Genomic DNA, 15831 nt, shown 5'->3' on the forward strand with positions numbered 1-15831 from the left:
GGGAGTTTGGGTGCGGGAGGGGGCTCAGGGCTGGGGGTTGGGGTGCAGGAGAGTGTGCGGGGCATGGGCTCTGGGAGGGAGTTTGAGTGCAGGAGGGGGCTTGGGGCTGGGGGTTGGGGCATGGGTTCTGGATCTGGGTGGTGCTGCTCCTAGGCGTAGAGCCTTTATAGAAATGGAGGCAAAAAGGAACCATTTGAAGTGAACCAAAGAAAAATATTTGTTCTGGCTCTATGAAGAAGTTATTGTAGTTCCTTGCTGGAGGGTAGAAGATTATACCATGATGGTATATTAATTTCACAGCAAAGGGAGGAGGATTCTCCAAAGATTCTTTGAACATGCTTTAGAAATGCTAGATCAGTACTGTCATGAAAAGGCCATTCCTGTTCATTGATGTTAATAAAAGGGTATTACAACAATTTTTATTACCCTTTCACCATGTAAGTGAGCAAGTATAGCCTTTTACTGATGTCAGCAGAAAAGTGTAAGAACTCTTAGTAGAACAACGGCATTACAGTTAAGGTTGGCAACTTTTCCAATGAAGAGGTCAATATGAATGCTTTATTCATGTAACAATGGTCAAATGTTAATCTTTAACTGCTTGATAGTGCCCCTTTAATAAATAATAAAATATTTCATAAATGGTGTCTTAATATAGGAAATATTAAACCAGTGGTCTGGCCAGCTAAACAGGCATGAACATGGGATGAACATGACTAAGACTGAGGTAATGTGGGTCAGCAGAGGTGCCACAGGGAAACTGGATGTAGAGATTAATGGAGCATGCCTACACCAAACTGACCTGTTCAAGTACCCTGGTGGCAGGTTTATGGAAGATGGTGAGCTCGAATGTGAGACGCAGTCCAGACTGGGGAGTGCTGGAATAGTGCTGAATAACACCTCAGGTATTGTGTATGACACTGAGACTGAAAGCCCAACTGTATAATACAATGGTGCACCCCACCATGTCATATGGTGTAAAAGCATGGCTGGTAGAGAGATGGCCTACAAGTGGTGTTCAAGATATCTTCACACAATGCAAGTTACACGAAGGGACAGGTTTTGAAATGAAATCATTAGGATGGAAGTCAAAGTCATTGATGTGACTAACAAAATCCAGGAAGTGTGACTTTGCTGGTTCAGACACATACTGAGGATGAATTAAGAGGGCCTGGTGAAAACAGCATGGAAGGAGATGTTGGCAGGAAAGAGACCCTGAAGAAAGCCTAGGAAGCAATGGATGGACCTTAGTGCCGCCTTGGACAGACAAAGATGGCAGATGCTTGCAGGATGACCCGACTCCAGAGGATGGGCTAAGGGGAACAAGAAGTTTATGACCCGTAGAGCACCCCATTGCCAGCTGGCACACCGTTGTCATGATATTTACCTTAAAAGTGGCATGTTATATACCATTAGAAAATTAGTAACTCACTGTTCATTAATGTTCTTGTGTCACGTATGTACGGCAAACCCACAAAGAACTTTATAGCGGTGTTGGACACATGTGACTAAAATGTGTGTGTTTAAACCAGGAGAGTCAGGGAGGTTGATAAACTGGTTTTATCCAGACAGAGGAAAGAGACCAGCACCTCAAACCAGGTGTGACCAAAGTCTATGTGATACTCATTTGTATGGAGGTTGCAGGAAGACATCATTTGCATTGGAAAAAGCACCAGAAGGGGAGGAACCAGCATAAAGTCTACACCAGACAACATGGTGTCTACAGCCAGGAGGGAAACGGAACTTTATCTGGGGATACCCTTCAGAAGAATACATTTTGAAGATTTACTACTATAGAGAGAGGGGGAGAGAACCCCTTCACCTGAAAAGCCAAAGGGACTGACCACTTTCAGCTCTGTGAAGGGTCCTGGCCAGAGATTCTGGTCAGCCATGCTGGAGAAGAGACTTGGTGAGATACACTTTGAAAAAAGAGACTCTAGTTTGTTAAATTAGGTTTTAGAGATTTAGAAGCATATTTTTATTTTTATTTGCTTGTAACCCTTTCTATCTTTATTCCTTATACTTGGTATCACTTAAACCAATGACTTTTTGTTTAATAAACTTGTTTTACTTTTACTAGAATGCAATCCAATACTTTGATTGAAACAGAGTGTTTGTTAACTCCAGTTAAGGTAATAAGCTGCTTGGCACTGTCTCTTTAAAGAAGCAGCGAACCTAATAATGTCTGTAAGTGTTCAGCAAGAGGGCTGGACACTATAGGGCAGACGGTTTGGGGAAATTTGGGACTAGGTGGATGTTGGGGTCAACCTGCAAAGAGTAACTTGGCGGTGGAAGCCAGGGTGTGACCTGCATGTTTATATGCTGGTTGTTGGTGTTAGGGTTGTAAGCCACAGTAGCACAGCATTTAAGGCACCCTGAGTTGCAGGGTAGGCAGTGACACAACCCCATACTGGTCTGGCTTGAACACCAAAGCATCACAAAGGTGTCTTAACATAGGCCCTAATTCAGTAAACACATGCTTAAGATCCATTGAAGCCAAAGCTAAGCAACTGCTTAAGTGTTTTGCTGAGTCAAGACCATAATGTGTAATTAATGTACATAATGTAAACTAATCTCTGTGTGGAAAAAAACAACAAACAAATTGGTCCAGGGATTGTGACATTAATTAGCACTAATTCAACTTCTCTAGGTAAAGTCCTGGATTGAATGCGGTAGATAATTGTATAGGCCAGAAAAAACACAAAAAGAGGCTATGCAAAAAATAGAAGCTAACTGTATCAGTTTAAAAAAAAAAAAAACGCACAAACTCAAATGCACCTTTACAAGACTTGTATCCTAGGCTGAAAATAATGATGGAACACATTAAATACTTACATGCTATAGAGGATACTGTTAATGATGAAATATAAGTATTTGTAACACACACACGGTACTCTTTCATATAATCAGGGCTTGTTCCACACTACTACAAAAACACGTTTTGTACATAATACCAAAGGTTACAGGCAGGTTAGAGAGAAAAATAATAGTTTGCTTACTAAGCTGCTTGTGGAGCTTTCATGATAGGATGGTACAAAATGTATTTTTCCTTCTCAAACGTAGCAGTTTCTTAGTGCATTAAGGTACATTTTGATTGTCATGCCATTCCAGCCAAAGCTAGTAGTTATATATAGGCCAGATCCTGCACCATCAAAGTCATTGGGAGTTTTGCCATTGACTTCAATGAGATCAGGCCCTCAGTGATCTGAACAATAAAGTAAAAGTAAAATATGTATACTCCTTGTATACAGTAGAGGTGAAATCCTGGCCCCACTGAAGTTAATGGCAAAACTCCCATTGACGTCAATGGGAAAACTTTAATATGTTGCTCTCCCGTATCATAAATAAATGTTGATGGCCGTTAGTTAAAGTTTATTTAAAAATTTATTTCCTCTGCTATTTCTGTTCAGTAATCTTGCTGCTTCTTCCCTCTTTGGGTGATGTTCTCCCACTAGCCCTCACATTTACCAGTGTGAGAAGAGCTGAGAAGTCTAGAAACCAGTCAGCATGCTAAATAAAGGTTTGTCTACTTAGCTCAGCAATTCAGTAACAATTTGAATGCAACAGGGAGAGCTGTTTTAGAAGTAACGTGAACTCAGTTTTGTCAGTGGAAGTTGTCTATATGAATCAGACAAAATGGAGCAAATTAAGGGCATATTTTAAACCTAATTGATTATTTTTAAACTCTGAATTTTCTGAGTTTTTGAATTTAAATCAGACACCTAATTTTACTGTATGCATTTTATATAAAGGTCTTTGCTTTGCAACTTAAGGCAAAAGACTACTGTTTCCTATCATATAAGTATATATTCATGCTATTTTTCAATTTTGTATTATGTATCTGATGTAGGATGCATTATGAATAGAGATTTTGTTTTTGGATAAATATGGTAGATTGTATGTTGCAAAAGCCACCTGAGAAGTACTTATTATACCATATATGGACAGTAGATACTAATCAAAGTGAAATATCTTAATAATTTTCATGTCTTTTCTTTTAAATAACAAAAATGGCTGAAATATTATGGATGAATAGCTAAATTTCTCTTTTTTGCTAATCACATTAGTCGCAGCATTGTTGTAGGAAGAGCTTAGAATACAGTGTCCATTGAAGTCAAAGAAACTTTTGCCTTCCATGTCAGTAGAAACAGAATCTGGGCCCATTGTGTATCTTTAAACTTTGCCCGTTGACTAAAATTGGTTGAAAATTGAAGTAAATTGAATGCAAATGTGATTAATCTTTAGATACTAATTTATTCCAAATTTATAGACCAAAGTGAATGTATTTGGATTATCGTACCATACCTATGCAATGTTTAAAAAGGGAGTGGACATTTGTATTAAAACAGAAGGCCCTTCTTACTTCAACATGTCAGTAATATAGCTCCTCAGAGCATACTATTGTTTTAAACAGAGGTCCCCAAACTTTCACATTGGTTGTAAAATATTATTTAGTGTTGCTGGACTGGAAGGAAAATGTCATACATCTGCAAACAATTAGAAGGAGTTGGACTATTTTTTTTTATTAATTAAACAATAAAACATCCTTAAATGTGACTGTGGGCTCATCTACACAGTGTGGCAAAGCACGCTACAAGGGTCCTTTTTGTAGAAAGCTCTAATGGGTTGTTCTCTAACTTCCCCATGTAGACCCTGCTGGTGTGCTCTAAAAGGTACCGCGTTCACGTTAATGTCCTGCCCTGTAGAGCACTTTTCCATGCCATGTAGACAAGCCCTGTATGTATGGAAGTCAGATTCCCTGGGTACTTCCTGCAATTGTCATATGCAATAAGAACTTTTAACAACAATAAAGTAAATCCTCTGTGGGGCCACTAGTTCATACATTCTGCTTCTCCAACATGATTAGCCAAAGTTAAGATTTTAGCCACAGTTAGTTAATTATTGTTATAGTTAACAAAGCCTTTACAAAACTGATTTTATCTTTCATTGGAAAGCTTTCTGGAAGCCAAAGAATAGACAAAAATATTAATACCACAAGCACCCTTCCTCTCAAAAAATGCTGGTATAAGAAATTAGAATGTTTTGTTCAACACTACGAAATTAATACTTCATTATACCATGAATTTTATAAATTCATATGAAAATTCAAAATACTCAGAACACAGTAAAGGCATTAATACTACATAAAATTAAGCACTTCCACACTGGCACCTTAAGTAATTGTAAACCAAAAAAGTATGTAGCAGGAAACACACTTCTATTTAAAACATTTTAGAGTTACTTATGAACACTATAATAATTATTATATATTAAATAATCCATTAAATTGAAATAACATTGAAATTCAACAAAATGAATGTTAACAAATGTCACATTAAGTTCAGTTCCATGTACCATAATTCTGAAATTAAAGACATAAAATACACTGGTCAGACAGACGAAGCATCATTGTTGAAATTTTGATTTATGGTAGTAACTAAAAACAGTTTCTATTACAATAACTACGCTTCTACTTATTAGTAAGTAAATGGTGTTGGTACTGTATAAATGAATACTAAGAAGAAAGGAACTACAGCTGTGTAACACAGCATGCCCTGATTATAGCCACTTTACTACTATTTTATATGATTACATTGATTTTGAAGCCAGAGGATGGAAAAAATGAACAGGCCAAGTTTCAGTGGGCACTATGAGTTCTCCACAAGTTTCCTATTGACTTGCTTGAAAACAATGCTTATGAATCCAGGGCAGAATTTAGCCCAACATCTTTTCTTTCATAAATGTATACTTCCTAAAAGTAACAGATGTTCAAGTAAACTATTTAAACAAATAACAAATGAGAAACCATCTCAGTTTAGAATAGTGTTGCAAGTTTGACTCTTGAATTAACATTAGCATTGCTAATACTCTGAGAATTGTGGAACTGTGCATGGTGTATGTACACTCATATGGATGTTGTTCATTGCCATAGTTTCACAGGCTAGCTAACCTTCATATTGGAAGTAATCTGGCAGGCTCTCAGCCGATCTACTCTTTTAAAATCGGAAGAGCACAAGTTGTTCAGATGTTTGGTTCCTAGTCTTTCAGATAGAGACTGTATGCAAATGTGATCTAAATATATGAAACATTCTACATTATAGTTTGAGTCTAAGGTAAAGTTCATAGTGCAACTAATCTTTCATGCATTCAGATTTTAATTAGAGAAAATATATAGTTTAAGGAAATCTCTGAAACTGGAAGACTACCCCTTGCTTTCTCAGGTACTATGTTTCCTACTTTCTTCAATGCAGTGTATCTCAGACACATTTAATGTAATCCAAGATGCTTAATACAACTGAATTTGCTTATCTACATTTTAAATGAAGATGTATAAACAGTAGGACTGATTCTACACATTCACATCAGTGGGAGCAGGAGCAGGACCAGAGTTGGTAAAGCTGCAGAAAATCGCAAATATTGTTACCTTGAACTATGACAGTGAAATATATAAATGACAAATTTTAAAGAACATCCTGAGGAAATATATGTGTACTATACTAGGATGTAGCAATGCAATTGCTGGCAAGGACAAAACTCCACTGCTGTCATTGTGTGTACATATGGTTTTCTATCATTCACTTTGAGCATGAATGTAAAGGTTAACAGAAGGCAGTTGCTTACCTTGGCACACATTTTGCTCGCTTTGCTCATACCCAGTTGCACACTGTATTTGGTGAGTTGGATTTGGAGGTGGTCGATGAGGATCAGCAGGGGTCCGTCGAATGACATTGTTTCGTCCACCAGTGGATTCAGCAGCTGTGTCTTCTCGCCCATTATTTACAATAATTTGAGCTGTTCTAGGTAGACAGAGGTATCCTCCATAGTGGTTAACACATTTCATCCCACCTTTGCATGCATCTGGGACAATTTCACATTCATCAATATCTGTGGTTAGCAACAACACAAGTCAAGTTTTAAAATAGGACCTTGACAGACATTAACGTAAGTAATGTAACAAGGCATGCAAGCACACTTGTATTGTCCAAAACGTCGAAACAGGGGATGTAGAAGATAAGAATTCGTTCACTTGTAAAGATTTACTATACCTTTGCACCGCTGCCTGACAGGATCCCATTCATAGCCATCTGTACATTGCTGTATAGAAAAGAGATTCAGAAAAATGACCGATGAATTAATATTTTAAATACTTCATGCACTTGCTATTGCTACAGAAAATTGTGTTCTGAACAAACAATAACCAGGCTGGTTATATATATTTGATAATATCAGGGAAATAGATCTCAGTGCAATACTGCTGTGTAACAAAACTAAGCAACAGAGAGTCCTGTGACACCTTTAAGACTAACAGAAGTATTGGAGCATAAGCTTTCGTGGGTGAATGCCCACTTCAGTAGTAAGCAGTAGTTTATAACAGGAAATGGATAATCCTTTCCTAAATGTTGGCCTAATGTCTATTCTAAATTGGCAAATTTAGGGCCTGATCTTTTAAGGTGACATGAGCTTCCTCTGTTCCCAGGGAAGTCAATTGTTGCAGAAGGCTCTCAAGATCTCGCAGGACCAGATCCTAAGTTCTTTGATTTATAAAAGTGTAGATGACACTCCAGTTCAAGACCTTGATCCTGCCAAGCCTTACCCACAGGAATAGTCCTGTTGATGTCAATGTAACTATAGTATTGCCATCTTAAAAAGAATGAGTCATGCCCCAAATCATGAGATTTTTAAAAATAATAAATTGTGGGCTCTTTTTTATTTCCCTTCTTGATTTTGAGCCATTAAGGTTCACGTTCTTAAGCTTTTTTCTGCAGCCAGGAGGGCTAGAGACTTACTTTCTTTTTTTAAAGAAGAAAGTTGAGATTCTCACATAATCATATGACTCCAGGAGCTTGGGCTTTAGGAAAAACAGCAAGTATTGTGAGACTCATGATAAAATTGTAAGTTGCAACACTGGGACTACTCATGTGAGTAAGACTTTGCAGGATTCAAATGAGAAAAAACATGCAGTCCATGTATCTATTCACATCAGTATGGACTACAAATGTGAGAAAGAGTTTGAGGGATAAGGTCCAGGACTTTTTAGAAGGGCATCTTCCCTCTGCCCCAAAGTATTCATTTTCTAGAACACAAGATCTAATTTTTGAGAGGCTTAATTATCATCTCAAATGACAATTAGTGGAAACTGATTGAGCACCGTAGTGCTATTGAAGTGCACGAGGATACAGATGTAAAACATCAACAGATAAACTAAGATGTAGTACGTGTTTCTGTCCTGCTTGATATATTATTTCTCATAGTGTTGCAGAAAAGGAGTTGACTCAATAAATCAGCTAGTCACAGTGAGCCAAATTAATTCTTGCTGTATCTCCTTGGCTTTAGCGGAGCTACATCAGGGATAAATTTGACCCAGAACGTTGATATCCATATTGCTCAATGTATTATGCTGAAGTTGTTTTGAGAAACTTGTTACTAATAGAGATTGAATCAGCAGTAGAAACAACAACATTTTTGTTTATTCACAGGTGACATCAGTGATCTGCCAAATGTAGCAGTGAGCTGGAGGGAAAAACCTCTAGTGTTAGGAGGGGGTAAGAGGACAGCTAATTGTATTATAATTCTAGCTCTCTAAAGGAATGACTACATGCTGAGTTGACACCACAAAAGTTACTGTAGCTATGAAAACCCAAGCCCAAAGGAAAACAAGCAAATTCATGTATGTACTGAATCACCCAATTCCTGCTGATGCACAACAGAAGTAATGTATACTTAATACTAATGAGCCAAATCTGCTCCCATCAAAGTCAATGGGAATTTTGCCACTGACTTCGGTGGAACCAAGATTTGGCCCTAAATGCATATAGTACAATTTTCAAAAGCAACTAAATCCCATTTTTAAAACTGAGTTAGGCACTTAAAGCCTAAGTCCCACTGACATTCTATAAGGTTTGGGCTTCTAAGTGCTAAAGCCACTTTGGAAAATGGGACTTGGCAGCCTACATCACTTAGAGGCTTTCGAAAAATGTATGGTAGATCTAAATGAAACTAGGCAAGCTTACTGGAAAAATGCTAGATTTTTTTTTAGGGAATACCCAATAAAAAATGGAAAATGAGCCTGGGTACTAGGCATAATCTCACTTTTAAACATTTTATAAATTGTTTTTTTGCTGTAACATAAGTAATTATAACATATAGACTGATTCTGCAGCACTTACTGAAGTGAGCAGTCCCCTGACTTCAGTGAGACTACTTATGTGAGCAACACTTGTATGATCTCAGGCCCTTTGGCCACAATCCTACAATTTGTTACACAAGGAAAAACTTCTCTGCTTGTGTGGAATCCCACTGATTTCAGTGGGGCTCTGTGCAGGAACAGCAGTCCACCTACATGAAACAAGTTTCAGGATCAGGGCCTCTGTTTGTAATAGGGGTCAAATATGAAAATGTGGTTTTTTTCATGATCCAAGCCAATGTAAACATTACTTTGCCAGTGATATTCATTACAAAAGTAAATGAGCAAACATAGATGAAAAAGTAACATATAAAGGAGACAGCTCTACCCCTCTATTCTTATCACTTCAATTTTAGGGTGTGAGTAGAACATATTTCCAATATTTTATTAGCAGCTGGTCATAGCCACTCAAATAATTGTTCCAAACTATTCTTGACACTGATGATATACCAGCTAGAAAATTTCATAGTTTACATACAGCATTACATTTTAAGACTACCATTACACAGTACTTATATTTTGTTAAAACACCTTGAAATCCCTAGCAAAAATGGAGCAAAACATTTTGACTAATAGCCGACATATATGATGTTTCATATATTTGTAATTAATGTAATACATTTGTTTTAAATAAGTCATATACAGTATTTCTGTAATTTTGAAGATGCTTGGGCATCTTATTTCACAGAACTTAGAATTGCATATAACAATATGTCATATGACATTTACTTTGTACATTTATGATTTTCCAGTCTATTTTGTGCATCCATAAAACAAAACAAAAATACTTCCAGAGGGTTCAAATCTTTCTGAAAGGTAGGGAAAAAGCCTCATCTTATAATTTTGTTCAATTCATATAATTCAGTACCTAAATAAACCTTTCAAAACAGAAGGTATCACCAACAAGTTCAAAGTCTGAAACTTGGTTTCACTATAAAAGCACCCTTAGTCTAAGAACTTTGAACTGAACACTCTATATTGGAAAAGAACTATGGTTTCTCTGTCGAGGATTATTTAGAAAAGAATCCCTGCTAAGCAATAAGTATCTCAAAGTCTATTAAACCTTACCGTGTATGTTATAGTTTCTTCAGTTTCCTGTGAATTTACTGTAGTAAGAGTGAAAGCAGCTAAGAATATAACTGTCAACATCATGAATCTTGAAAGAAAGAAATAAAACAAAACAATTTTTAGCACCTTTTACTGTTAAAAAGCTAAGAATAACCAGCTATGGGGGCATATCCCACATTCCTTACTAGGGTAAGACTTCCACTGAAGAATAAGGAGTACAAGATGGAGCCCTTGTTAGATTATGAGGAAGTGGCTGAGATTTAGCAATGTCTTAGTCTGTTTTATCTTTCCCCAGCTGAAGTAACAGACATTAAAATAATATAACAATTAACACTGCATCACACTCAAGTGTCTGTTCTCTAAAACAACATAACCCAAGTACCATACATATTTACAACATCCTCACAATTATCTGATTTGGTTTTTAAATTAATTTTCAAATGACTTCATGTCCCACCAGAAATGTGTGTGTGAGAGATCTAACAGGTAAAAGAACCAGGGGAAAAAAGGTAAAAATGGGATTTACCTGGATCCTGCCAGTTTTTGTAAACAACCCCCATACTATACTATCAAAATAGAGACTAAGTCTAGCCCTATCTACGGCACCAAAAAATCCCAGACCCTGATGAAACAGCACAGCAAAATGATAGATTTAGCACCTGCATCCTGACAATTTTTGGCCCTAGTCCCCCAAACTGCATCATCTAAACAGATAACAGGTTTAGCTGCTCCGACTGCAATTTAAAAATCCAAATCCTGATGTAACCTAATGCAACAGTCCCACAAAAATCTGAAATCTAGATGCTGCTGGGTCTTGCCCAATTTTTCCACAAACCCAGAAACTGTACCATCTTCCATTATTCCACCAAAACAATCTGGACCTCCACTCACCCAGGTACAAGGAAGCTACCAACAACTCTAATTTGGCATATGTACTCTGCTGGATCTGGCTAAGTGCTGGCTGCCTACTCCCCAGTTTCCCATCTAAATGTATGCAGTTTCTCTTAGTCCACCACAATCATCTGGAACCCTATTATTATAGTGCAATCTGGCTGAGTTTTGGCCATGAACTTCCCAATCACACTATTACCACCCAACTGTATTTGACCCTTCATTTCAAGGAATTCATTTATGTTTACCAACATACTGTGGCCACAAAAAATGCTTTTTGTGGTGCTGCTGCACTGGGGTGCATCAGGGTCAGGGTTTTTAAGGTTGCTAGGAGCAGCTAAACATGTTCTCTGGGTGTTCAGATTTGGGTCAGAAAATGGGAGATCCGGCAGCATCCAGGTGCCTGATCCAGAGTTGGTGACACTGTTGTGCCATGATGTGCCTGGGGCCAAAATCTGGCAGGATTCAACTTTTCTCCAAGTCCCTGGCAGAACCAGTTTATAAACTAAGCGTGGGAAGTTCCAATGTATTAAATTCTCCGAAGGTTTTTAAAAATAAACCCATCTAGTCAACTTCAGTTCGGGTTAGTTCCTATTTCAATTAACTCAGAAAAGTTCTCTGCTCAACCTTCCTCCCATGCCCTGATTAACGTTGCCAACGTCGGACAGATTCCAAGCAAAGCAGTAGACTGAAGCAGTCCCCCATCCCCTGCGCACTGAAGAGGGGGAACGGGGGAAGCCAGCGCCCCGAACCCGCGGGAGTCGTGTTCTGCCCTGAGCCCGGTGATCCCATCCCCACTCCCGGTCTGCTCGGCCTCTGGTGCCCACAGAGCAATTCACCAGCAGCTCTCGCAGGAGTGTGCCCCACGCCCGCACTCACCCCACCAGCCCCTGGCGAGCCGTGCGCAGTGCGCCCCCAACTCCTCGTCTCCCGCGCGGGCTGCTCAGGGGCGCCTTACCTGAGCGCAGAGCAGGGCTCCTCTGAGGGCACCTAGGAGCGGGGCTAGCCTGGCAAGCGCCGCCGGGGAGGACAGCGAGTTTCCGTAGCAGGTTGGCCCCGCGCTCGGCTCCGAGCCCGTCCTCTGCGCACGCCGCTGTGGGTAGCGCTCGCAAGGCTGCCTGGCGCGCCTGCTCCCCCCGCCGGCCTGGCATTCAGTGACAAGGGCCCGCTCCCGTGGTGTCTATTGAACGCCCCCTCCCGGCCCCGTGCTCAGTGCATTAACCCCTTCGGCTAGGGCGCACGCTGCGGGGGGAGGAGAGACAGACAGGGGGATAGGGAGCGATCTCCCCACGCCCAGCGGTGCCACCCACAGGGGAGCGTGTCACCTTTGTTAAGAAACCCCAGCTGCTGCCCCTCCGCCCCTTGCACCAGGCTGCAGGAGGCTGTTCCGAGGCTAAGCGAGAATAATGTGAACGCGTCGTTATTTCGGTAGCTCCGGGGGGCGGTCTGTCCCCTTCCAGACAAAATGGGAAGAACCCGATCCTGCAGAGACTTCAGCACTTAGTGGGCCAATTTGGTTGCAGTGGGACTGCTCGTGCTGTTCAAGTTGAGCATGTGCCGGAGTGTCTTCAGGAGTCAGACCACTGTGTGTAAAGTTCCTCACAAATGTAAGTGCTTGTGGGAGTTGGGGGCTATAAAAGGCAGGTCCCTGCCCCAGAGAGTTTGCCATTGGAAGTCAGGCACATCTGCATTAGCTGCTGTGGTCAAAAGGACACAGAGTGCACTAGGATGGAGATTAATATGGAAAACATTATAATGCCATTATATAAATAAATGGTGCAGCCTCATCTGGAATATTGTGTGCAGTATTGGTTACCCTAGCTAACAGAAAAAAAATGCAGAATTAGAGGGAATGAAGAAAAGGGTGATGAGAATGATGAAGGGCTTGGGAAAACTCATATGAAGGCCGAAAAGATTAAGGTTATTTACTTTAGAAAGGAGATGAATCAGAGAGGACATGATAAAAGTATATAACATGATGAATGGTCTAGAGAAGGTAGATCAGGAGTTTCCATTCTCTCTGTCTCAGAACACAAGAACAAGAGGGTGTTTAATGAACTGAAAGGTGGCAAATTCAAAACCAATCAAAATACTTTTTTTCACACAATGTATAATTGAACTGTGGAACTCATTGCCACAGGATGTTGTTGAGGCCAAAAACTCGGCAAGATTTAACACCGGATTGGATATTGATATGGCTAACAGTAACAACCAGCATTGTTATAGTGAATGTTAATGTGCATTTTGGAAGATGTAGTAAACCTTATAATTCAGGGTTTAAGGTGAAGTCTAATTATTAGGGATTAGGAGGAGACATAATGTGGGGGGCAGATTAAACTACATCTGTCTAAAATTGCTTGCACTCTTCTTTGAAGCATCTGATGTTGACCACTGTCAGAGACAGGATACTGGACTAGATGGATCATGGCAATTTTTGTTTTCTGTGTGAATACCTTAATCATGCACTGAGGCCAATGGAACTACTATGTGCAGTTTTGTGGGCTTGGACCTGATCCAGCAATGAGTTCAGCATGGGTGGATCTTTGTAACTGACTTCAATAGGGAACTGCCCAGCCATCAGGATCCATCCATGCTGACCCCACTGAGACATTGGGGTCCAAATTAATGGAAAAATTATATTTGCCTTCCTGAACAAATAAGAAAAAAGAGATGAAGAGATTTTCCTTACCCTTGTTTTTTAAAATACACCATTGGGTTGAGGCCAAACATAGAAAGGAGATTTTTTGGATAGCTGTGAATGAAGATAGGATTAGAATGAGATGCCTTGCAACCTTCACTATATTTTGTCAACTCTAGGGGGTTGTACTGCTTTCAGTATACTGGGGTAGTTAAAATGGTACAACTTTTGTTTGTAGATAAGTGCTTATACATATGATTAAATTTATGCACCTGAGTTGTTCCATTGGGACTACTCATGCATAGAGCTAAGCACAAGTTTAAGTATTTGCAGGATTGGGGCCGAGTTTTTAGAATGTTAAAAAAAACAAAAATCCTGTATTCAAATCTTTTCATAAGCCTTTTTGTAATGTAAGATGTGTTTAAGAATTATTACTATATCCATCCCTTGTTTTCATGGGGCATTGTGCAATTCTTTTTGGAAAATGATTTGGGTGAAACAAGCAAAAGTATATTTAAACAAAATAAATTAGTTCACTTTTGAAAACTTAATCCAGCCTAAGACTCTTCAAGTATTGAGTAGTTTTCTTTACAGCCAATCCATTTTGAATTTGAAAAAGCATGGGTGAATTGGGTAAAAAACAATCATAAATCAGTAAACAAGAAGAAAGTGAAGCAACATATCAGACCTCCAGCTGGAGAGCCTGCCAGAAGAGCACAATTATTATTAGTAGTAGTTGTAAATGTTTGTATTATGATAAAGACTCAAAGGCCCTAATTGTGACTGGAGTCCAGTTGTGAAGAGTGCTGTACAAAGATATAAGTGCAGTGAGGGCTTTTGCTGTACAAAGATAAAAGAGATGGAGGATAGGGGGCTTTCTTGGGGGCCAGTCCAAGACTTTGGAATGTACTCCCACAGGAACTAAGGTTCATCACACACCTCACCATTCTCATCTTTAAGTGCAAGGTGCCTTTCTTTGACCTTGCCTTCTCTAACATAAACCCATAGGAAGGTGTGTAGATGTATTTTTATATGTAACCCTTCTGCCCGTCTGAGTTGGCAGCAACAAGGGCCGGGTTCAGTATCTAGGGGTTCCGTTTCAATAACACAATGCAAAACCGGCTCGAGCCCCCACCCAGTGACCTGGGACAATTACATACCACCCCCCGGGCGCCTCTAAGAGGCAATACTTCCCCTCTCGCAAGCATGGAGTCCGAGTTAGCAAAATCCTTTTAATAAAGGAGGGAAACAATGTGGCATTATGTTGGGGAAACACCACAAACAGGATTCAGAACACCAACCATGAGCAAAAGACCTACCCCCAAGTAAGTCTGGCAGTATCCTTTTCCCCTCAGGGTCTTAAGTCCAGCAACCCAAAAAAAATCACCCAAAGTCCCAAAAGTCCAACACCCCAAAAGTCTCTTGAGTCCAGCAACCCAAAAATCACCCAAAAGTCCAACAACCCAAAAGTCTCTGTCCCTGGTCAGTGCAGCCCCAGAGTTCAAAAGTTTATTTGCAGAGTTTTACCTCCCAGTTGGGGGGGGGGCAGTGGTGTTAAGGGGCCCCTTATGTGGTCCGAGGCCGACTGCCCTGTCTCTCCAGGGGGTTCTGCTGCAGCCTTCACCGCGAGCCACTCCACCAGCCGCTCCGTTCCACCAGCTGTCCCATGAGCTGCTCCAGTCGTCCCGCAAACTGCTCTGCTCCACCAGCCACTCAGCAACATATCTTCAGGGCCCCCCACAGCACTCAGTGATTTCAGCTCTTAGTAATTTTAGCTCTTTAGTGATTTCAGCTTGTAGTAGAGGAGCTTCAGTGCTGGTGCACCATTAGCCCAAAGTGAATTCAGCTCAGTAGCCTGTAACTAGACTCCTAATAGAATTAAAATTAGCTCTGATATTCCACGGTAAAGAGAGGAAGAGATATGACTGGTATTTTAGGCCCTGTCTCCAGCCTCTCTCAATTCACTGGGTTTTGGAACCCATGTCCCTTTTCTAGCAAGTGCTACTTAGTTGATGGCGAGTCCCTCTGTCATAAAACAGTTTCATTGTCCTTG

General features: G+C 40.1%; 1 protein-coding gene across 1 annotated transcript in view; it reads right to left on the minus strand.

Annotated features, from left to right (window-relative positions):
• The window catches only part of EFEMP1 (EGF containing fibulin extracellular matrix protein 1), an 83864-nt gene extending 73531 nt beyond the window's left edge, over positions 1-10333 (minus strand). The window contains exons 1-3 of the mRNA XM_065401550.1: positions 10250-10333; positions 7044-7092; positions 6619-6882 (exon numbers count right to left, since the gene is read on the minus strand). Of these exons, the coding sequence (XP_065257622.1) occupies positions 6619-6882; positions 7044-7092; positions 10250-10333 (397 nt within the window). The remainder of the gene's footprint in view (positions 1-6618; positions 6883-7043; positions 7093-10249) is intronic.
• Between the last annotated feature and the right edge of the window lie 5498 nt (positions 10334-15831).

The sequence above is a fragment of the Emys orbicularis genome, chromosome 3 (assembly GCF_028017835.1).
Source record: "Emys orbicularis isolate rEmyOrb1 chromosome 3, rEmyOrb1.hap1, whole genome shotgun sequence".
Classification (NCBI taxonomy): Eukaryota; Metazoa; Chordata; order Testudines; family Emydidae; genus Emys; species Emys orbicularis.